Below are 22,639 nucleotides of genomic sequence, written 5' to 3'. Positions count from 1 at the left end.
TACTACCTGATCATGAAAATTACTGCAAATAAAAAAGTTCAACTACAAAATTATAAATATAGTTGAAACATACCGTTTTAATATAAACTTTATCTCTGTTGAGTCTGTATGCAAAACTTATGAATTTTCGGATACAACATGAAATTCAAATGAAAGCTAGAAAAATTATTCATGCCAGCTCTTAATAGGGACGGCGTGGATACTTCTAAGAGTATTTGCACAGGCTCGTGTTCATGCCATTTCGGATGACTTATCTATGCCACCTCTCAAATGGCAAACACAAATGAGCCGACACGGATGACTGTTTCTCTAGCTATGAGTGAACTTGCGATTAGTATAAAAACAAACTAAAATCTGGTTTACTGAAACTAGTTGAGGCCACCATTTGCTTAAACAAAAGAAACAAAAGAGCTACTATTACACACTTAATTTTATTTCGCACCATGATTATTTGAGCACATACTACACCACGTATCTCTCTTAGCTAGTTGGCACCTCATCTCAACTCATCATAACCACTGAGCTATCTATCCATCAATCATGCATATATGTCGTCATATTCCAAAGCCAAGTTATCCTGTGACTCGATTTGTAGATGGGGTTGGGTCAGGAAGCACCATGCATGCACCACCACTACCATCGCCTTCAGCCCGTCACCATATCACGCCACCATTCGTCATCCTCTCTTTTTTTTCCCCATCCTTCTTGCTTTCTTTCTTTCTTCCTTTCTTTTGTGACGGGTGCATGAAATGCCGGACCTACCTTCTTGTTGCCTGTTGATGCAAGCATGATTGATAAGCCACTAACACGGATTAGAAACTACAGTTGCGTCGGTGAAATGGCATATACTTGGTACTTAGGCCTGCCATGGTGAGTATGGGCAAATCCACTATTGTTCACACCCAAATCCAAATAATTATTATCCACTCCTTGTGCTCCCGCAATCCCACCCATATCCGATGGATAATTAACTTTGTGCTACATATATACACATACCCAATGGATAAATTGTACCATCCCCATATCCTACCCTCCCCATTTCTAATGGGTATATAATTTCTACCCATACCCTCCCCATTTGAAGTGGGTGTGGATTTAGGGAGTGGGGATGGATACCCAGTTACAGGCATATTTGTACCGGAAAATGGGATCTTGGAACAAAGTGACAATGATGCTGGGACTAGGAAAGTGTGAGTCCAAGTGTTTTGTAAAGAATGGACTGGCCGGACTGGCACTACTCGGGAAAGCGCTTTCAATACCGGTTCCTAACCCCCCTTTTAGTATTGTTGTGCAACCGGTACTGCTACTTTAGTAAAAAGGGGGAGCCTTTAGTACCGGGTCAAATAACGGTACTAAAGGGGTGTTAAAAAATTAAAAAAAAAAGAAATCCCGCCCGAGCCGCACCCCGCCAGCCCGACCACCCTTGCCTCCCGCCGCCGCCCTTACCCCCGTCACCACCCTTGCCTCCTGCCACCGCCCTTGCCCTCGTTGCCGCCCTTGGGCCCCACACCCCCACTGGCCGCTTGTCCCATCGCCAGAGATGCGCCCCGCCGCCGCCGCCCCTGCCACACGCCCCGGCAGCATGACCCGCCGGAGCCCCTGGATCAGAGAGAGGGGGGGAGGGAGGGCTCACCGTCGCCAGCGCATCCATCCGCCGCCACCGCCGCCACCAACACCGCCATCGCATCTATACGCGCGCCGCAGCCACCCGGCAGCAGCCGCATCCACCGTCACGCCACCACAGCCCCGTGTGCTGCCGCTGCTCCTCACTGCCACGAGTAAGGGGCGAGCAAATGGGGGAGGGGAGGTCCAGCGGGAGAGGGAGAGAGGGAGGGGGCCAAGGAGAGAGGGAGCTCCAGCGGGGAGGGAGACGCAAGAGGAGAGAGGGAGGCGGAGGGGAGCGGAGGTGGGGAAGGAAGCGGAGGGGAGCGGTGGGGGGAGGGGAGCAGACGGGGAGGGCGCGAGCGGATAAGGTGCAGGGGAGGATTGAGGGCAGAGGGGGCCGGGAAGATAAGAGGAGATAAGATAGGGCCTGATTTATGGGTGACCCCCTTTAGTACTGGTAGGGGGCTCCAACCGGTACTAAGAGGGGTCACGGGAGACTCTTGGGGAACTAGTTGTTAGATTCGGTACTGATGCACATTAGTACCGGGTTAAAAACTGATCGGTGCTAAGAATAGGACCGATGCTCTGTTTTCCAGTGTGGAACGCCAAGTTGGAGTAAGTGATTCCGTGTACAGCTAGCTAGCATCAGAATAAATTAAAGCTGGTAAAGCCACACTGTCGTCGTCAATCGACCTCCTCCTGTTCTCCGGATCCTTTGGAAAATCTATACCGTTTCAGATGCCGTGACCGTCACGAGAAAAATAATTACTATCTACTCCATTTGTCCTAAAACATGCGTACTATATCTGGTATACAATGATGATTTATAGTATTTTTAAGATTATTAAAGATCTTTCTGGCCTATTAGGCCCATCTATATGTCTCACAAATACCGTGTCAATGGTTAATAATCTTACTGATTGGCGACTAATAACTTAGTTCATGGATGCAGGGGGAATGAGGTGAGGACAAAACGCCGGGAATCTCCATCCACCGTGTACGTCAAACCGCAAGTGTGTGACGCCTAACTAGCTAACGTTAAGTAAGCTATACCAGCTTAGCCAGCTCGATCGATCGGTCAGCAGCTGATGATGGGTCTCCCCTGCCGGCTGTTCAATCATTATAGACACCGTACGATCTCTCTCTCCTCCTTGTCGCTCTTCTATTTCATCTCGGGAGGACTTGATATATTACGTAATTATTACTCCTAAGAGCATCTATGAAACTGCTCAGGGTTGTCTGTATTACATGTGGACAAAAACAGTACTGGAGACAACGTAGTACATCCAGTATATGACTGCTTGTTTAGCCCACCAGCTTTGGGCTCTCTGCTCAGCGCGCGTGCAGTCTCTCTCTCGCACCCTCTCCATCTCCTCTCGCGTACGCTACGGTTGCAACAAAACACACGTGTCACGACTCACGACCAAGCTGGCGTCCTTCGGTCTCGTGTTCTTCACTCGCTCACCTTGTAGCTGTAGTCATGGATGCTGCTAGATTCACTGATGTACCTGGCACACGACGCAGATGCCCGCTGATCCATCCATCCATCCCAAATCCGTGGTTTGGTATTTTGGCTGGAATCTTCTGTGCGACTGTGCTGCTGCACGAATTGAAGAAGAACACAAGCACGCAGTCTCTCCCCATGCCTACTGCACAGTCGCCGTACTCAGGATTCCGTCGCCACACGAGTAAACCCGCCGCCGCGATGCACGGCCGCCTCACGTGCCTACCTCCTGGAAGCTACGTACGTGCACATGCCGTCGTGCGTGGGCAATGAGTAGGACGCGACGCATACAGACAAACTGCGCGCGCTTAATGGCAGAAACAACAGGGGCCTCGCCAGCGACGGCGCACCTGCCATCCTGCCCTCGGCCCGGACACCGGCGCTGACGGTTTCGATCGCGGCGGTACCTCAGATCACCGGCCGGCGATTTCAACCTCCCTTCAAGTCGTAATTCCCTGCTGGTGCGCGCATATGCATGCAGAGCCACAGGGAACAAGTACATAGAGGAAGCTAGATGCAACACACATAGTTTATATAAATGTAAACATGGAACCCTAATGATGCATGGGAATCAAGTTTGTCCTTAGTGGAGGAGGGCCGGGCCTCCCTAGACTATTCTTGCATTGGATAGTTGGAGCGATGGACGGTTCTCAACAATTTACTAGTGCTAATCAACTCCGGCTGGTGATTGTTAAATCATCTCCAAGAACACTGCTGCTGCAATGATTCATCCAAAAGCTAGAGAGCTAGGTAATGGCGACTAATGTGGACAATGGTGCCCCAATTATTACTTCAAGGGTGGCCCCACCAGGTTCTGCCTGCATTCTCGTGACATCATGCACCGCATGCTGTGTTTTGTTAGGCATCTATCTTCTCGCATTGGCTGATTTTGTTATACGTTCATTTTCAACTTTGGGCACCGCTAGCAAGTAACTTTAGACTAACACGAGGGAGAGGTGAAACGCCCCTGCGTGAGCGACACGGGCGGACGCAACCGCTGCGCCACTGCCCTTCCTCCACCTCCCCACGACCACGCCGTCGCCCGAGCCAGCCGATGGAAGCCCGTGTGGCTTGCGAGGACGGCGGCAGTGGGGTGCCCTTCGTCTCCTCCTTCATTGGCGGGCGCGGCTGCCATGGCTGCCGGAGGGAGCCGCCATGAGGCGGAACGCGGCGGGGCCGGCGGGGTCAGATCCGGGACCACCGCGGCCGGATCTGGTGCCTGCAGCGTCGGATCCGCCGTCTGGCACGGTGGCGGTGGCCTCCCCCATGCAGGTCGGCGCCCCCCGCCCGGCGTAGCGAGGGCTGCCGCTGGGGTGGTCGGGCCTCGTGTGCGGGGGTGGCGTTGGCATCTGGGCGAGCGAGATGATGGTCGCGGGACGTAGGCGAGGAGCGACACGACAGCCCGCGCAGGGTGTGGTGGCTGCGCACCGGCGGCCGCCGGGCGCGACGTGCCGCATCTGAGTAGGCTGGCTAGGGCCGACGACGGCGTGGAGGCAGTGGCGCGCAACCACAACAGCTCTATGCGCGAGCGCGGAGGAGGCCACAAAAGCAGGTGGTGACAGTGGAAGAAGGCCTGCACGGCTCACAGGCACAGTAGTGGGCTGGAGGCGGCACGCAGAGGCGCTGCGTGTGGGCAGCAAGCGGTGGAGGTTGCACGCGGAGGCGCTTCGTGTGGGCAGCGGTGGTCGGATGGCGGGCTTGCGGCGTGGAGGAGGCTTGGGGCACGGTGTTGGGACACCCCAAGGAGATGCCCGGCGACACTGGGACGGTGGCCACGTGCAAGAACGGAGGTCGAGTGGTGGCACCTCTGGGCGTTGATTGCAGCAGAGATGGAGGTACGGCGGCATGGCACGTGAAGGTGCGGTGGCGGCGCCGCCCCAGCTGGGCTGCCATGGTTGTGGTCCGGGAATTCCGAGCTATGACTGTGCAGCGAGGGGTTGGGATGCTTCGAGCGAAAGCCCTCGCCGGTCTTCATGCTAGTGGAGATGGCGGCGGTGCCTAGGGTGTCGTTTTCCCCGTTGGGGGCATCATGTTGCTGCTGCACGGGGTTTCTCTGGGTAAAAACCCTATCCAGAACCTGTACGAGCGACAGCGGCGCCATCGGCATCATGCCCTCCTTGGAGGTATCGTCTCTAGAGACCCAACTCAACTTGAGGCATTGCTGGTCCATTGGTCATGGGCGGCAATCCCGCCGCGTGGCAAGCTGGATGGGTGTCGTCGAGCCCACGTGGAGGCGATCGCAATTTTGGTGGCGGTCAGGGGTTGTCGCATGGTTGTCGGATTTGGCTGCTTGCAACGGACCGCGGCGGTTGACATTGCTTGACAACGGTCAGTGCAGCGTGATACTGCGTCGGAGGACAGCGCTTGCGGCAATGGCATCGTGGAGGCGTCGTCTCTAGAGACCCAACTCAGCTTGAGGCATTGCTGGTCCATTGGTCATAGGCGGCAGCAGCCGATGGCGGCAATCCCACCGCGTGGCAAGCTGGATGGGTGGTGCCGAGCCTACGTGGAGGTGATCGCAGTTCTGGTGGCAGCCAGGAGTTGTCACATGGTTGTCGGATTTGGCTGCTTGCAGCGGACCGCGGCGGCTGGCGTTGCTTGACAACTGTTAGTGCGGCGTGGTACTGCGTCGGAGGACAGCGCTTGCGGCAATGGTATCGTGGGATGACTAGGCTTGCAGCGGATCGCGGCGGGTTCCTCAGCTCGGCTGGGCCATCCGGTGCGGTACATTGTCGGAAGATGGCGCAAGCAACTTTCTTTGGCTCGTTGACGAGGCGGCGGAGGCTATGTGCGTGGGTGAAGCAACGAGGCGAGGATGACCTGCAGCGGTGGCTCGGCTGGAGATCTAGGAAAGTGGGGCAACACTGCTCACCACCTTGACGGTGACAAAATAAACGGATCCGTGACGTGGAGTATCATGCGGGCGTGGCGAGGCCCCCGCGTGCGGTGTTTCTTCGAGGCGACGAGAGTGAGGTGGAGTCCAACAGCGGAAGTGGTGAGACCCCCGCGCATTGTGTTATCGTGGTAGCGGCTGCGAGGCAGCCTGCGAGAAGTCCAGATTTAGTGGTATCACTCTATTAGGTGGAGTGTGGTGTTTACAACAGCACTTTGGCGGAGGGTCCCGCACGGCGGTGGCCTTCTCGGTGTGGTGCAGTATGCTTATATCAGGTTCCTTATCGACGCAGGGTCATGCCTGGAGGATTCGACGACTACATGAGAGTGAATGTTGGTGGGTGCCGCGGTAAGCTTCGTTTCTGCTGCCGTTGTCGGGCAAAGTCAAATCCGCTAGAGATGTGTTGAGCTCGGTGCGTGTTGATGTCCCAATCCAACCGACCGATGTGATGTGTAGTTGAGTTGAGTACTGTTGCGTGGTGCGGTACGTGTTGATGACCCAATCCAACCTGCCGATGTTTGTTGTTGTTTTTTTCTTTTTATTGATTTCATCCAGTTTGAGCTTCATCTTCTTTTTAATATAATCGGCAGCTCTCCTGCCTAATTTGTTAAAAAAAAGTAACTTTAGACTACGACTTCTTCACCTTTGATCGCCGGTCGATCGATCTTTTCTGTAAAGGTTTTAGGAGGAAGGACGTCTGGTCTGCGTCTCCTGGTTAGCTAGGGGATTCCGCTAGCTTTTGGCCGGTTGATCGGGAGTGGAGATGTGTGCTCTTGCCGTGCACCTTGCTTGATTCAGTTGTGCCCTCCTTTTTCTTTTGTTAATGTCAATGTGCGATAATAGTGGTACGTATATGGCAAAAACAGTAAGTGCATATGAAATGACATTATTATATATAATTTATGCATTAGCGCATATTAGTAAGGTCATTGTTTTTTGCCCTCTACAAAGGTGAAGTAGTGCAGCTGAGTGCATCACATGATATTCTTCCAAGGCTGTCTGATTAAGAAAATCCAAGATATTACAAGGCTGCTTTATTTGACTGCAGGATCGTCATTGCTGCGGAATTAACTGAGACTCTCTTGCTAGTGACGGGTGACGACACAATCGATCGGTTGGCATTATGTTTGCAATGCTTTCTTTCAGTAAGAAAAGTTTAGGAGGAGGAAATAGCTCATTAACTAATTATTACCAGACTCGAACTCAGTTGCTAAGTTGCTTCAGGCCTCATAATTAGATGATCAGTTCTCTCGCTGCATCTACCAGTGCCGATGTCGGCATACAGAGTTTTGATTTCCTGCGCCGCTTGCGGCTTGCTTGTCGGTGTGCCTGATCCAACCGAGGCGGTTAGCTAGATTAGGGTTCGCTGCTGCCTCACATGCCGTCGATGGTTTTGTTTCCTTCCGGTTTAAAGATATGCATATACTATATATACTATATAAATCAGTGACAGACAGGTACGTTACGTAGGTCCTGTCTCGTGAGGATAAGACAAGGCGAAGGAACAGATTGCTAGCTAGCTTCCTCATGGCTTATTACAAGGGATCTAGCGCCATGCATGCATGTCATAGAGCGGCCGCCGGCCTGGCAAGTAGGAGTATTTTCTACAGGCTTCCGGACCATTTTAATCTGGGAGCTACCTACCAGAGCCAACTGAATGAAAACGGTAATTTTCAATCGACAATAGACCGTCCCATGGAGATCGGAAGGGCAGGCTTTAATTCTTTTTTTTCTCCATCATCGATCATCTTCAACCTTGTACTTGCCATGGTTTTGGCGCTCTCGCTTTCAGTTTCTTCAGCTGTACGTGCCATCATCTCGCTCCCCAACAAACCCCGTCCGCCAGTCCACCACATGTTCTGGCGGCGCTTTGGCTGGCGTCCGGTGGGTCTGTAGTCGCCGCCAACCGCCACGCTAATCCGGCCATGATTTGGCTCACCCATACATATATCTCCATTCCACCGCCGTCTCGGTCGATGCATTGCAAAGTGCAATCCATCGCAGCTCTCAAAACCGACGACCTCCGGCCATGAACCTCGGTGAGGATCTCGCCGGCAAGAAGCTGATGATGATCGATCCATTCCATTTCCAGTCAATTGAAGGCTGTGATTATTGCAGCTGCTTAGGCTACGGCTGTACAGACCACAGCTCACCAAGCAGCTGTTGCAGTAGGCTAAATCGGCTGGCTGCTGCAGCCTATAGGCGTGTGCCTCAATTTACAGGGAGATCGACTCCCAAACATGGATGCACGACATTTTTATAGAACCACCTTTCAAATTCTATGACATGGCTGTGAAATCAACTACACCCACCGTTGTTTAATTTTTTTACATGAAGTATGCAACACTGCAAATTTAGCTAGACTCATCATACATTTGATGAACAATAAGAAAAATGTACGGGTGTGTGTTCGTCTTACTTAAACCTCCGATGGGCTTTATTCGGCCCATATGCCAGTCTCCTCTTCCCCCCCAGGCTCACGATTCGCTCAGTCAGGCTTTCCTCAGCGTTGTGGGCCAAGTTTATATGTTTTCTGCGCAGTGTGGTCACATTGGGCCTACTAAGTCCGAGTTTGTCTTTGGGCCAATTAATTGCTGTGAGCCCCTGAATCAACTTACTTCATCAAAAGAAAACGATGCACAAGCTTCGATATTTTGGACCAGCAAGCGCATGCTTGACGCTTGAAACTGGCCGTCTCATCAATCGCGAAAAAAAATCCAAATCTTTTTCTGTAAATATTTTATTACTGTTATCCGTGTACAAGACTGCAAGATCCACGCACTACTGCCCAAAATATCGCTTTGCAGCTCCTGAATCTTAAAATTCCTAGGGTCCACATGTCACACTGTGCAGCTGGCTCGTAATCTTCCGTACGCACGGATTATCTAATGGGCGACGGTTGTTTATGGACAGATAACCTTACACTGAGCTGCTGTCACAACTCAGTTCCACACTTTCACGCATGTCCAAGCCCTGATCGAACCCTCACCACAAAGGAAACGAAGTGTTTGTTGACCTGTTCCATCCTACACAGCTGACAGCTCTACAAGCATCCATCCATGACGACTTCTCGTGTTGTATTGTAAGTATATTAGGGCACTGCCTTGATTGCCAAGGAAGCAAACAATACGTAACAGGTTGCTCAGCAGGCAGACACCTGGCAGTGCAAGAGCCTGCATTATGAGAGTCATGACGATAGCTTAGCTTAGGAAACTCTGACTAATACGAGATGCTGAAAGAAGGGTTATCTAATGGCAACTAGAGTGATCTGATTTTGTTTTGGAAAGAACGTGAAAGAATTATATTCCTAGTATGTTCATATAGAAGAATCAAGGCAACTTCAATTGAGGAAAAGAAGAAAGCATAGGTCTTCCCTTATAAGTTAAATTACACGAATCTTTGGGAAATATTTAAGGCGTATAGATTTCAGTTGAAGCTGCCCTTGACTTTTAATACGTTCATCCTATCCAGAAGTTTGAACTTGAGATTCAGTTAGACCCTATTTGGGAGGAGGGTGCTAAAATTTAGTCCTGGAGTAAAGTTTAGCCCCATCAAATGAAGGGGCTAAAGTTTAGCACTTGGGGTGTTTGGGTGAGGAGCTAAACTTTAGCTCTTGTGTTGATAAAAGACCTATTTACCCATATTTTCTCTCCTCTCCTTTACCCCTCTCTGTTTTTCCTTCTCAACTTCTTCCTTCCTGTGATGAGGCCGTGTGTTTTCTTGCCGTTGGCCCTGCCGAGCATCTCCTCTAGCTATCCCCAGTCGTTGACGCCGTGGCTCAGCACCATCTCCTCCATGGACCGCCGGAAGTCGCCGTACGGGTCGGCGGACTCGATGGCCAACGCCATCGCCCCGCCGCAGTGGATGCCCCGGGTTGCTTCTTCACCTTCGCGATGGAGCTCGTGGAGTCGGGCTCGAAGAAGAGCCTGCTGTGGGACCGGAGCCCGTGGATGAAGACCTCGTCCTCGTCCGCGAGGTGAGGCGGAGGCGTAGGGGACGACCTCGACGAGCGCGGCCTCGTCAGTGACCTCGTGCACCGCCGGATTGAAGCCGAGCCCCCCATGCCCTGCTACCACACCGCCGTATTGAAGCCGTTGTCCCCCGCGCCCTGCTACCGCCCTGCCGCGCCTGGTCCGCGTAGACGGCAAGGATGCCCTCCTCGGCCGCGGCGTGCGCGGCTTGCTCGGGTGTGAGGTGCGCCCATCGAGCTTCCCCTGCGGCTGGCGGAGGGCGGCAGATCTCGCGTGCTGGAGGAGGCGGAGTCGGGCGGAGGCGGCTGGCCGGGTCGAGCTTGCCCACGGGGAGAGGTGGCGCTAGGCCGAACGGTGGCGGCGTGACTGGGCGGAGGGCGACGGGGCGGGCCGGAGGAGGCGGGGCGGAGGCGGTTGGCCGGGCCGAGCTTGCCAACAGGGAGCGGGGGGAGAAGATGGCGGCAGGACTGGACCACCTCCTCGCCCTCGGATCCGGCGGCCTACGGCGAGGATGGGGAGCGAGAGGGAGCTCGGCGGGGAGGAGAGAGAGAGCGCGCGCGACGGGAAGGGGAGAGAGACGGAGGCAGCGGGGGAAAAAGAAACAACCAGGACCACTTTTAGTCCATTTAGTTCATTTTAACACCCCTTGAAGGGCTAAAGGATTATGGGGTGCTAAATCTTAGCCCTCCAGTTTTAGTCCTGGTGTTTGGCACACTTTAGTGTTTTTTTTAATGCATCTATCAAATGTCTATAATCTTGCAGTTTATTAGCACCGCACAGAATTTGCTTCTTGCGACGTTCTGTCTCGTCCTCAAATTCAGGATAGCTGCCTGTTGGAGTTGAATGGTTCTGGAGTTGCTGACTAGATCCAAGAACACACCCCTCCAAGTGAATTTATATTAAGGGTTTTGTCTATTTCGCTTTTGACCCTAAACCCGATTATGCACGTGTATATATTAGTGCTCTTTTATGCACTTTAAGTGGAAAAAAAATGCTAATCCATTTTTTATTCTAGTGTTTTTTGCAAGAGCACTCATATACACGAGCGGCTATTTCGGTTTGCTAATCCATTTACTTTAAGGTTATGGATTTATTTATTACTGTTCTTAATTAGAGGGAGGCTGCTGGTGGAGGCAAGCAGCTGGGCCAGTAGTGGTGCCGGGTCCTAGAACTAGAATTGGCCCTTGTTGAACTCTATACTTGCTGAGAACTTAATCTTTGTGTAACTCTCGGAAACGACCTTCAGTACCAGTTGGAAACTCTCCTTTAGTACCAGTTTTCGCAACCGGTATTATTAGTTAAAGGGTGCCTTTAGTACTGAGTGCAACAACCGGTACTAAAAGATATTAAAAAATAAAAAGGGAAATCATCTTGCCCGAGCCCGAGCCCCGCCAGCCCGAGCTCGGCCCCCGCCGCCCTCCCGCTCACCGCCCTCCCGCCCGACCCCCGCCGCCGCCCTCCTGCCTCCCTTCGACCACCGGCGCGTGCAGATGAGAGAGGGAGGGAGGGAGGGAGGAAGTGAGAGAAGAAGGGAAAGAGGAGGGAGTGAGAGAGGGAGGGAGAGAGCAGGGAGACTGGTGCCGAGCCAAGTGAGAAGGAGGGAGGGAGGGAGAGCGGATAAGAAAAGGGGGAGTGACGGAAAAGGTGGATGTAGCTCTTTAGTACCGGGTGGGAACACCTGGTACTAATGACCACCCTTTGTCTCCACCTGATACTAATGTGTGACCTTTAGTACCGGTGGAGCTCCCACCCAGTACTAAAGGAGGTCATAGGGGCTCTATGTTAGACCCGATATTAATGCTCACATTAATATCGGGTTAAAAACTAACCGGTACTAAAGCTGATGATGAATATACATATTTCTAGTAGTGTCTATGACGTCAGTCCTTTCCTTCGTTGGACTAGCCGCGGAACGCGTTAAGGAGGAGCCACGCAAGCTCGATCATATCGATGTGCCAAAAAAACGAATGCGCTGGCTCAAGTCCAGATGATGCAACCGCTTGGATCATCTTTTGTTGACCGGCTGTCGACTCGTTCTGCGACGACGGATTAATGGCACTCGCACCGCACCGTCGTACGATGCGGGGGCGGCAGAATGTGAAGGTGCTTCTGCTGCTTCCATGGCATAATGCCGTTGAAGTCCTTGTTTACTTCCCTCCAAACTCCCAACTTTGACACTATGCAAAAAGAAGATTTCCCATCACATCAAACTTGCAGTACATGTATGGAGTACTAAATGTAGACGAAATCAAAAACTAATTGCACAATTTTGTTGTACTTTGCGAGACGAATCTTTTGAGCCTAATTAGTCAATATTTGGACAATAATTCACAAATACAAATGAAATGCTACAGTGTCGCATTTATGGCAAAATGTCAATTTTGCAACTCCCAACTTGGGAAGTAAACAAGGGCGAAAACTCACTGCTGAGGAAAGCGCCGTGTGTGGGGTAGTAAAAAGGTTGCAGTGGATCGAGTTGAATGGAACAATTCCAGGGCGGCGACACTTCCAGGGCTCAGGGCAGACCGCCACCAGACGCGTTGTTCCCCGGGGACCAACCGCTTGCTAGGTTTCCGCACGTCACATCTTTTTTCTCACTGCTACAGCTTTGGATCAAATTTTTTCGGCCGCACACCTTTGGCGCAGCCGCAGCTTTGACGTGGCTCATTGCACAGTCCGCTGTACATGCACAAAACATACACCAATAATTTATGGCAAACTGATAAACTTTTTAGCGACGCAAAACTTTTTCGAGTGAAGGCATGACCAAAAGTACGACCCCGACCACTCGGATGTTTATACGCACAAAACAATTTAAAAAAATACTGCAGCAATTCATCCATACCCATACAGATTTGTCAACGGAGTTGATGCTTTGTTGGCAAGCTCGTTCGGAGCGAGTTGACTTGCACATCACACTGTGCTTTATCGAGACGCATCCAGCCGTCGTTGACCCAACGCCCTGCCGGCTGCGGCGGGGGCAGGTAAGCGACCAGGCTTCACTCGCAAGGAATTAATCCAGTCCGGTCAGGATGAAATGACACGTACGTCGTCGTCGTCGTCTCGGTGTGGCTGTCTCTAGTGTGCTATCCTTTTCGTCCCCGTGTGGACGAGCGGCGCGTCCTCTTTAAGTTTCCGTTTATCTCTATCTACCATGCAATCATGTGAAAGCATGTTTCCGCGTTGAAGAAATTGCACATGTAAATCGAACAGGAAACGGCAATCTAATCTGTACTACTACACGAGAGCCGTCCATCCTGATAAATTTAACAGTGGAAGGAAATAAATGGAGTACCCTACCAGGAAGTAAAAATAATCCTTAAATTAATTTATTTTTTATTGTTTTTTCATCCGTGGAAATAAAAGAAGTACTCTAAAGTACCAACGAGTACCGATGGATACATTTAAACCATCGTAAAAGAGTTTTCATATTTATAAAGAGGCATTGCATGGAGATAAGAGAAAGCTCGAAGGGAGAAACTTGAGGGAGCAAAATGTATGGGATACTTCGTACTAGAGAATCTCATCGGCTTTTAGAAAAAAATAGAATCAGCTACAGTATCTCACCCTGTTTAGAAAACACGAGAGAGCACATGACAAGTGTTCGAAGAACGCTCGTGACAGCTCGAATTAGCAGCTGGGATCGGATCCGCGAGTTTATTTGGCCGATGAGGTGTACACACACCCTGAACCACACTAACAAGTACTCCCTCGGTTCCAAATTATGAGTTGAAGAATCAAATCATTTTATATTTGATCAAAATTATAGAGGGGATCATAAAGGTTCGTGACACCGAATAGATATACTATGAAAATATCTTTATTAATGGTATTATTTGGTATCATGAAAATATTAATACTTTATTGTACAAATTTGGTCAAACTTGAGATATTTTGACTCTAAAAAAATTTGAAACAACTTGTAATTTGGAAAGGAGTGTCCAAAAATATTATGCAAGTAGGTCAACAAATAGAGCAGGCGTCATCAAGCTCGTGAGCTGGGTCTTACAGATATACTAATCTCATCAAACTAGCGCTTGCTAATCCGCCCGCGTGGCGGCCTGCCATTTGTCGCCGTACCGTGGCCACAGGGCTCATTCAAGGTAATCGACCCTCCGATCCGACCTTGTGTGGCTACATGGTGATGTACGCGATTAGCGAAGATGGGGGAGATTAGCTAAGCACGGTGGTTTGTTGAGCGAGGCTTAGCTCGTGGGAGAAATATTTATTGGTGGGTGCCCTATGCCGACGGAGACTCCTCGTGCGCGCCGAGAATAATCCTAAGCTACGCGGCGATGCACCCACCGCGTGCACCGTCCCCTGCGGACCGTGGGTCCCACCGGCAGCGACACGTTCGCCGCCTGTCCGTACAGCGTGTTGGTCGGTCCCGTTGGTGTGTACAGTACGTACGTGAGGTGTGAAACGGAGTACATCTCAGCTCAGCGCGTATGTCATGGATCACGCCACGTCGTACAGCGGGGGGTGTCGTCGCCTGCCGCTTCCGGGTCAAATTGCAGGGAGACCCCTCGGTTGCTGACTATTTGACTGTGCAAGCTGAAACGGGCGGACTCCCGCTCTCCCGACGTATCCAGGGAAGTCGGAATGCTGACTTTTACGTACTCAGCTGTTGTCTGCCTCAATTCATGTGTTTACTCTGTCAAAGTGATATTTTTGACATCACTTTCCTAGAAAAAGGATAAACGGGAAGGCACCAATCTCTTTCTACCTTATCTCTATAGATCAGAATAAAGTTCTTGCTCACAAGCTAAAAGTGGTATGAATAATGAGGCCATCCTAATCAACAAGACGTGTCATGCATGACGATGCGTTTTGACACGTCAACTTTTTAAGTCTGTGGAAATCAGGACATATGGCAGTTTCCTGATTATTAATTTCTACACGCCAATTATATCTCTGTTCTAGCATTCTACTGCGACTTGGCAAAATAAAGTAGTAAACAACCAAATAACAAATGAAATACTAGTTCAAACTTTTTATTTGCATGATGACGCGACTGATCATATATGAAACAAGAGATCGATTTTCCATGCATGGCCGGATGAACGGCGGCCTTGACCACCCCATGCATGTACTCTGAATCGAAACCGGGTCCGGTCCAAGGCCACGACCTGTTCCTCGGTTGCTTTCATGCCCGGCTGCCAACCACCAGCACTCATCTCGAGCTACATGGGAAACCATATGCAAGCCATCCACGACCATGAATAAAATGGCACCAAGCTAGCTGCCTCTCTGACTCTTCCGCGCTGCTGCAGCTTGGCCCTTTGAACGCTTCTGGCTCGAGTCACCCACTACGGTCTACTCGCTGCATGGTCCAGTGCCATTACCCACATCGGTGGTGCTTTATGCAGCTCAAAAGCAGGATTACGCAGAAAGGTCATTAGGCATTTTCTGTGCTGGTCCATTGAAGCACAACTAAATTAAATGAAAGGGTGTCCAATTTGGTACACGTGCAATCAAACAGTTCAAAGATTTGGCTGCCTGTGTCTCTACTTCTGAATTTGATCGAAAAAGCATGATCGTCATCGTAATATTGCTAACCTATTGCTTCATAGAGAAGTAGTGACTAGTCATTGTTGATCAAATTATTAATCACGCGCAAGAAAAAGAGTTGACCAAAATATTTGAAGACTGCATCATATTAAAAAAAATGACAATTTTTTTTGAGCACATGGAGTGTATTTTTTTTTCAAATTCAATATACATTTAAGATATTCTGTCCTTCCTGTCCTTGTACTTTACAGTAATAAAGACTCAACAAAACTATTTTGTTTTCGCTAGGACCTCAGCAAAATCCAAACACAATCAATTCTAGTGTTTTTTAAGGTTGTGAGTGGCATTGTTAAATATTGTATTATGTATGCTGCCTTGCATTTTGGGATTATATAAGTTGTATTGAGAATACTATTGTATTATGTAGATGTAGTAATTAGCATTTCTAAAATTTGGGCTTAATTGCACGTCAGAGAGCTCTTGCAGGAGTGGCTGCATACGAAGAGAGATTACGAGATGAAATCCAAAAACTCCAAATATAACAGGCTTAATATGTTGTTGGCGGCAATTGAACATTGTTTATTTAGTAGGAAACATATGGGCCATACCAATCGGATAATTTTTTATCACCAATTTTTTTTATGCAGTGCTTGCTATTCCGTTACAATTTGCTCCTGAAACTACCTATTTCTGTTTCATGAAGGATCTTCCAAGGGATCAAAGCGAAAAAAGAAATGAGCACTACTAGTAATAAGAAAATTTTGGCACTATGTGCATCTTGAAGAATTTCAATATCTTTGCCTATACATGAGTTATGATAGATAGCTCCAATATCCAAAAGAAAGATTTACGTGTAGTTGTTCCTCTGACGCGGATACAAGTTTGAACAAAGAAGGGCGTGTATTGGGAAAAAAGAGGTTGGGCAAGGTGTAAACTGGAATAACATTCAGTTCAAACCATTTAAAACCTGCCACAGCGTCGCAAGTTCAGCATCAGCCGTGAGCAAAGACTCTTTGGATTTCTTGGAGGACGGGGAACACGGAACGATCTCGCTGGCTGCTCCTGTATTTTTTCCACGTCTCCGGGGGAGCGGCGGCCCCACGCCGGCGCGGGGCCCGGTCCTAGATTTCGTTATATATATGAGAGAGCAGTGACAACCCCTGAGGTTGCAGTGCATCACCAACAGCTAGCCACATCGGATTCCAGCTAATTCCATAGCTTCGTCTCAGCAGCAGCTCCCAAGTTTTCAGCTGTTCCTGTTCTTTGGGAGAAGGGTGGGTTCCCACTCCGAGACCATCACCAGGTAAGGATCATGGAGCTCTTTCCTTCTGCTCTCAAATTAGGTGTAGCTTTTGCTCATGGTTTTGGGGGCTTGGGTTCTTCTTGCTGCGGATTGGGATTAGTGCGTGAGCTGCTAGCTGCAGAGTTCTTAATTCGCTCAAAAATGTGATCTTGAGACCTGTACCTGATGCTTAGTGTCTGAACTCTGAAGTAGTGCGCGTTAATGTTTCGGTTGTTCTTGCGCGCCAAATGCAGAATTCGGAATCAATTTTTGATCTTTGAAGCCTCTACCCTGTTGTTTTCCCTTGCGAGTTAGCAGATATTGTAGATAGGGGAAAAAAAAAAGTTTCGTCAGCAGTGACGCGGGCTTCAGGTTCTTGGATCCTGTTAAGCTCAATGCAGTTCATGCCGTCGCCTTTGCTGGTTTAGATGCAGGGATCCTAGACAAAAGTCAAATCTTTAGGCCCCTGTGATGACCTTTTTGCTTGGTAAAGCTGAATGTTTTAAAGGCGCAGCCGCTATCTTGCGTTCAGCTTTTGTTTATGCTGCTATGGTGGCAGCCGTGGAATTTCTTGGATGTGGTTGGTCTCCAGTCGTTTCCGCCGGCGGCTCAACCTGCGCTGGTTCCTAGTGTTTGTTTGGTTCACTTCATTCTTTCTTCTCTCTGACTTTGACCATGTCATGAGAGCACACCTGCCCTGTCTCCCTCTCTTTTCTTCTTGCAAGTTGCTTCCGATCACTGTGCCATCGTACAAGCTGACGCTGAATTTGCATTTCTGAAAAATAAATTTTTCAGGGCGAGTGTTCAGTTTATGGGATTGTACCGCAACGAATGGGCTGAAGCTCTTGGCATCGAGATCTCCAGCCCGAGGACGAAGGACGGCGCCATGGTGGTGAACAGAGTCTCCCCTCTGTGGGATGACCAGGAGAAGCTCTGCTTCCCCAAGGGCAAACTGCTCCCGTCACTCAGCTTCAAGCTGTGGGAGGCGGAGGCGGCGGTGGCTTCGATAGTGGACCGCGGCAGCAGGCCGAGCCAGATCAACGCCGACGACGGCGGCGAGGTGGTGTTCATGGCGTCGCCGCCGTCGCCGAGCCCCCGCGTCTCCCCCAGCCCCAAGTGCGAGCTCGACGCCGCGGCGGTGAAGCTGCAGAAGGTGTACAAGAGCTACCGCACGCGGAGGAACCTCGCCGACTGCGCCGTCGTCGTCGAGGAGCTGTGGTGGAAGGCGCTCGACTTCGCGTCCCTCAAGCACAGCTCCGTCTCCTTCTTCAACGGCGGCAAGCCCGAGACGGCGGCGTCGCGGTGGGCGCGCGCCAGGACGAGGGTGGCCAAGGTACCCCACCACGCTTTACAGCTGTTGGTCCGCCAGAAATGCTCATCGAGATGCGTTTGGAATTCCATCGGAATCGCAGCTGCTGACGCGAGCTTTCTTTTTGTTTTTGTTTCGTTGCTCTCGATTGCAGCTTGGCAAGGGTCTGTCGAAGAACGGCAAGGCGCAGAAGCTGGCGAGGCAGCACTGGCTCGAAGCTGTAAGTCACATGCTACTTAACCTAGGATCTAAAATAGAATTTAAGATCCAGTGAGATTGCAGCGAGTGATTATTTGTTTACTGATCCTGCTGCTCTTTTTCTGAATGTGCTTGCTGGCAGATTGACCCGAGGCATCGGTATGGGCACAATTTGCATATCTATTATGATGTCTGGTCCAAGAGCGAGAGTACAGAACCCTTCTTTTATTGGTGAGTGAACCTGAGTTCTGTCGTTCGAATTTGAATTTGCCAGTTTGAAAATGAGGCTAATGTAAAGTGCATATTCTTTTATGAAATGTACAGGTTGGACATTGGGGAAGGCAAAGAAGTAAACCTTGAGAAATGCCCTAGGAGTAAACTTCAGAGCCAGTGCATCAAGTACCTTGGACCGGTAGGCACCTCAACCCAAACACCTTTTTATAATGAAAAAAATTAGCATTCTGTTAATGATTTGTCAGTCTGGAATAATTGGATGATCAGCTGATCCTTTCTCTTGCGTTTCTTGCTATGAATTGCAGAAAGAAAGACAAGAGTATGAAGTTGTAGTGGAGAGTGGAAAACTAGCGTACAAGAAAAATGGAGCTTTTGTTCAAACTTTGGATGATTCCAAGTGGATTTTCGTCCTCAGCACCACCAAGGCGCTCTATGTTGGACAGGTAAACATAAATTTCAGTTATATAGACTGCACTTGTAGCAACTCCTATAAGCTGATTTCCATAAACCGAATTTGTTCTGTCGAGATACAATTGCTTGCTGTATTGGTTCTGAAGTTCTTGTTTTGTCTATGGGCAGAAGAAGAAAGGATCATTTCAGCACTCGAGTTTCCTAGCTGGTGGGGCCATAACATCTGCCGGAAGATTGGTCGTCAAAGAAGGAATCCTCAAGGTATGTTCATACAATCATACTGAAAATAAATCTTGTTTCCATACGTTGAAAAACGGCGCCGCTCATTCAGAAAACTTGTCTGACATAACTGACGGTGTTGCCTACATTTCTTCAGGCCATATGGCCGTACAGCGGCCACTACCTTCCAACTGAAGAGAACTTCAGAGAGTTCATCCGGTACCTTGAGGAGAACGGCGTCGACCTCACCGACGTCAAGGTAAATGTTAGTACCAAATCTCACATCAATTCGTATGTCAGACAATTATCTATTCCTAAGAGTGTTTACATCAAGATTCAGAACTGATAAGACACACAAATGCCATGGTTTCTTTCAGAAATCCCCAATCGACAAAGACGACGAGTACCCCTTGCTGAGCAAACCTGACACTCAGCCCAACGCCACTGTGTCCGACGACACCAACGGGACAGATCACGCCACGGCGGCCGCAGCTGCCGATGAGCAGATGAGTGAGTCCGAGGTGGTCGACGGCGATGTTCGCCGGACAACCGACGACGGAAACATGAGTGAAGCAGAGGAGGACGACGCTGACATCCACTCTCACACTGACACCGAACAAGAGGCGCACAGTTCAGAGCAGCCGCCGGCGAACGGTGATGCTTCTGAGCACGGCAAGAACCACCTGATGTGCCGGTGGTCGACGGGAACGGGCCCACGCATCCGGTGCGTTCGTGACTACCCGCAGGACCTCCAGTCCAGGGCGCTGGAGCACGTTAACCTCTCGCCGAGGCTCAGCGGCTCGCCGTCAAGGAAGAGGGACCCGGTGCCGTCGCCTAGGCCGAGCCCGGCGATGATCCTGTCGCCGAGGCTAGCGTCCGTGGGGTTCCAGCCTCAGACGACGGTGTCACTCACTCTGCCCGACTTCAAGAGGAGCAGGTTGCAGTGAGTGAACAACCATTCAGTTCTCGTTTCATTGATCAGAACAATAACTGGTCAGATTGTTTACTGACAGGCCAGTGATTGTTTTGCTGCTAGCTAGGTTAGTTAGCATATTTCTTCATTTTTTTTTCTGTTCATTGTCTACCTAATTGTACAATTTTGTCAGTTTGTAGATACCATTTGTGATTCTTTTGTTAGATGTATGCACAGAGTGCATGTACATTACTTAATTAAAAGGAAAGCAAGACAGGGCAATTTTTTTATCTGAAGAAAAATTTCTTTTTCGGGGTCAGATGAAAGGGAAAGTCTCTTTACAATCATGGGTTGCGTTGTTACCTCGGATACAGAAGATACATGAATTTAGCACATAACTCTGAAGTTTGTGATGAGCAATGGGCTTGTACCTGTTTTTTTTTTTTAAAGATCGCATATTGTACTAGTACTATGCAGGCTTCTACAGTTTGAACCTCAGGCATCACCACGGTTTGTGACTATTTTGTTTATACCAGCCTATGAACCATGAAGGTGTCCCAACTTAACAAATTTTCAAACTCTTCAAACCTTATCTAATTTTTCAGAAGTTGAAAAAAAATACTCCAGGCCGTTTAAACAAACATATAGTTCAGGACAGTTTAACTCGGCCTGTCTCGCGATCTCCTATGGGCCTGCACGCAATGATGGCCCACCTTTATGGCAAAACTAGTAAGTAGCAGCATGCCCGCCCACAGGCCTCGGCCCGTGGGCTGTGAGAGGGCCGCGCATGCATTCAAGGCGGATGTCACCTAGTCAGCCCAGTACATAAGGCCCAATCCTTTCACCTCCTTTCTTTTTTTTTTTTGCTGTTCGTTCCATGATCCATCCCTTGTTCCCTTTCCAGCCATCCCTCCGCGGCTCCGCCTCCTCCTTTCTTCTCTACAGGCTCCGTAGCCCTACGCTGCAACGCTGTGTGCCCTCCTACTGTGCTCCCTGGCTACTGGCTGGCCATCTCTCCTGTACTTTCTTCTCCTTGTCACCCTTCCTTACCACGCATCGTCTCTGCGCACGATGCCGGTCCGCCGCCGTTTTGGTTCACCGCAGCCATGTTCGATGCACATAAAAGGCTCTACTAGAACAAGTTGCAAGGCTCAAAAGGTTCAGAAGTCTTATTCTTTATACTTGCTTGTGTGATAACAACATTCAGCCTGCTCGAGATTCCATCGTCACAACATCCTGACTACTCCAAAGATGATTCTTTTCTTATTACTTATTAATTTTCACTGTGATGTCGTACATACATCTATGGACCTATCAGAAGGTTTGGATAGTTCTAAATACAGGACTGGACACTAAGACACATCTGACATGGAGGCTATGGTGTAGGACGGGGTAGTCTACGTGACAGTAACTAGTCGAGGATTAGTAAAAGTACTCATAGCAATTACAAGTAGTACTCGCCTAGTCGAATCCAACTGGTATTCTTGTAAATCAACTGACCTGTAACCTACCTCCGGCAATATAAGGAGAGGCAGGGACCCCCTCCAAAATAATTCAGTACAACCAATACACAAGACGTAGGGTATTACACAATCTAGCGGCCCGAACCTATCTAAATCGTGTGTCTGTGTTCACCTTCGAGTTCCTGATCTCAGCGAGCCCCACAAACCAAACACTACATCGGGCACCCTCTCGGTAAGTTGCCGGGTCTAAACACCGACAGCTAGCGCACCAGGTAGGGGTATCGTCGAGATCATCGGGCGAGCTTAAAGGACCTCATCAAGATCAATCTATTCTACAAGACAATAATGTTGTTCTCCTATCCAATCGACGACTCGGTGTGCAACTGCATCGGAGTCCGAGGCGAAGTCGCCGGACAGGCTAATTCCGAGTTAGCATCTATTCTCGTCGAACTGGAATTCAAAACGGAGTGCGAGTAGGCAATTCACCTGCCGCTGATTGTCTCCAATCATCAAGATTGAGATGGAATAGAATTGGACGGCGTCAAGATGGAATCCTACGGGGAATCGATTTCCTTAGTTGAGTTCGAAGTGGAGACTAGCTTTGTTGATCGGAGATGGAAAAGCACGCCAAGCATCAAAATAAAGAAACAACTGCCGCTGTTCCCTCTGGCGCTGGAAATCAATGGTGTATTCAACTATGCATATGCTAAAAAGCTACCAGAAGGACTTCAAAGCTACCAGAAGGACTTCAACATGCGTGGCAACACCAACAAATCTCCGATGATGCGATCGACTACTTCTGCAAGAGCAAGACGTCTACGCCAGTTCACTAACAACTACTTCAACTACTCGTTTTGACTAGAAAACTAGGCGAGGGCGGGCCTCATACTGTCAACAAATAGTCGGAATCAACTCCGACTAGTCAGCTTTATCAACAACCGTCATGGCTTCACTACAACCACCACGGCTTCGTCGACAATCATCCACGAATCAAGCTAAGTTACTTTTAAATTATTTTATATAATTTTTCTGGCTTGTTTTCCGCATGCAGGGCAATGCGGTGAGTATTTTTTTTGTGTACGCCTCTCGACAGAAATTGCCCTCCAGAGCTATACTTTTTAATTAT

General features: G+C 49.6%; 1 protein-coding gene across 2 annotated transcripts; it reads left to right on the top strand.

Annotated features, from left to right (window-relative positions):
• The first annotated feature begins 16,596 nt into the window (after nucleotides 1-16,596).
• Nucleotides 16,597-20,346, top strand: LOC101760255 (IQ domain-containing protein IQM1). Of its 2 annotated transcripts, none has more exons than XM_004960860.3 (9): nucleotides 16,597-16,787; nucleotides 17,562-18,099; nucleotides 18,230-18,295; nucleotides 18,416-18,504; nucleotides 18,598-18,685; nucleotides 18,813-18,950; nucleotides 19,087-19,179; nucleotides 19,295-19,402; nucleotides 19,515-20,346. In XM_004960860.3, exons 2-9 carry the CDS (start codon nucleotides 17,578-17,580, stop codon nucleotides 20,082-20,084), a joined length of 1,674 nt encoding a protein of 557 aa, XP_004960917.1. In that variant the 5' UTR covers nucleotides 16,597-16,787; nucleotides 17,562-17,577; the 3' UTR covers nucleotides 20,085-20,346. The 2 variants fall into 2 exon arrangements, with proteins under 2 accessions (XP_004960917.1, XP_004960918.1); XM_004960861.3 differs by having other exon boundaries at nucleotides 16,598-16,787; nucleotides 19,295-19,396.
• Nucleotides 20,347-22,639: the final 2,293 nt, after the last annotated feature.

The sequence above is a fragment of the Setaria italica genome, chromosome III, assembly GCF_000263155.2.
Source record: "Setaria italica strain Yugu1 chromosome III, Setaria_italica_v2.0, whole genome shotgun sequence".
Taxonomy (NCBI): Eukaryota; Viridiplantae; Streptophyta; class Magnoliopsida; order Poales; family Poaceae; genus Setaria; species Setaria italica.
The sequence above is the reverse complement of the archived record's forward strand: the minus strand, read 5'-3'. Positions and strand labels throughout refer to the sequence as shown.

Excerpts from the sequence above, each read along its gene's own strand:
- LOC101760255 (XM_004960860.3), top strand. The coding sequence starts at position 17,578 with ATGGGATTGTACCGCAACGAATGGGCTGAAGCTCTTGGCATCGAGATC. Across the intron at positions 18,100-18,229 it reads CCAGGACGAGGGTGGCCAAG|CTTGGCAAGGGTCTGTCGAA; the intron begins GTACCCCACCAC and ends TCTCGATTGCAG. Across the intron at positions 18,505-18,597 it reads ACAGAACCCTTCTTTTATTG|GTTGGACATTGGGGAAGGCA; the intron begins GTGAGTGAACCT and ends TGAAATGTACAG.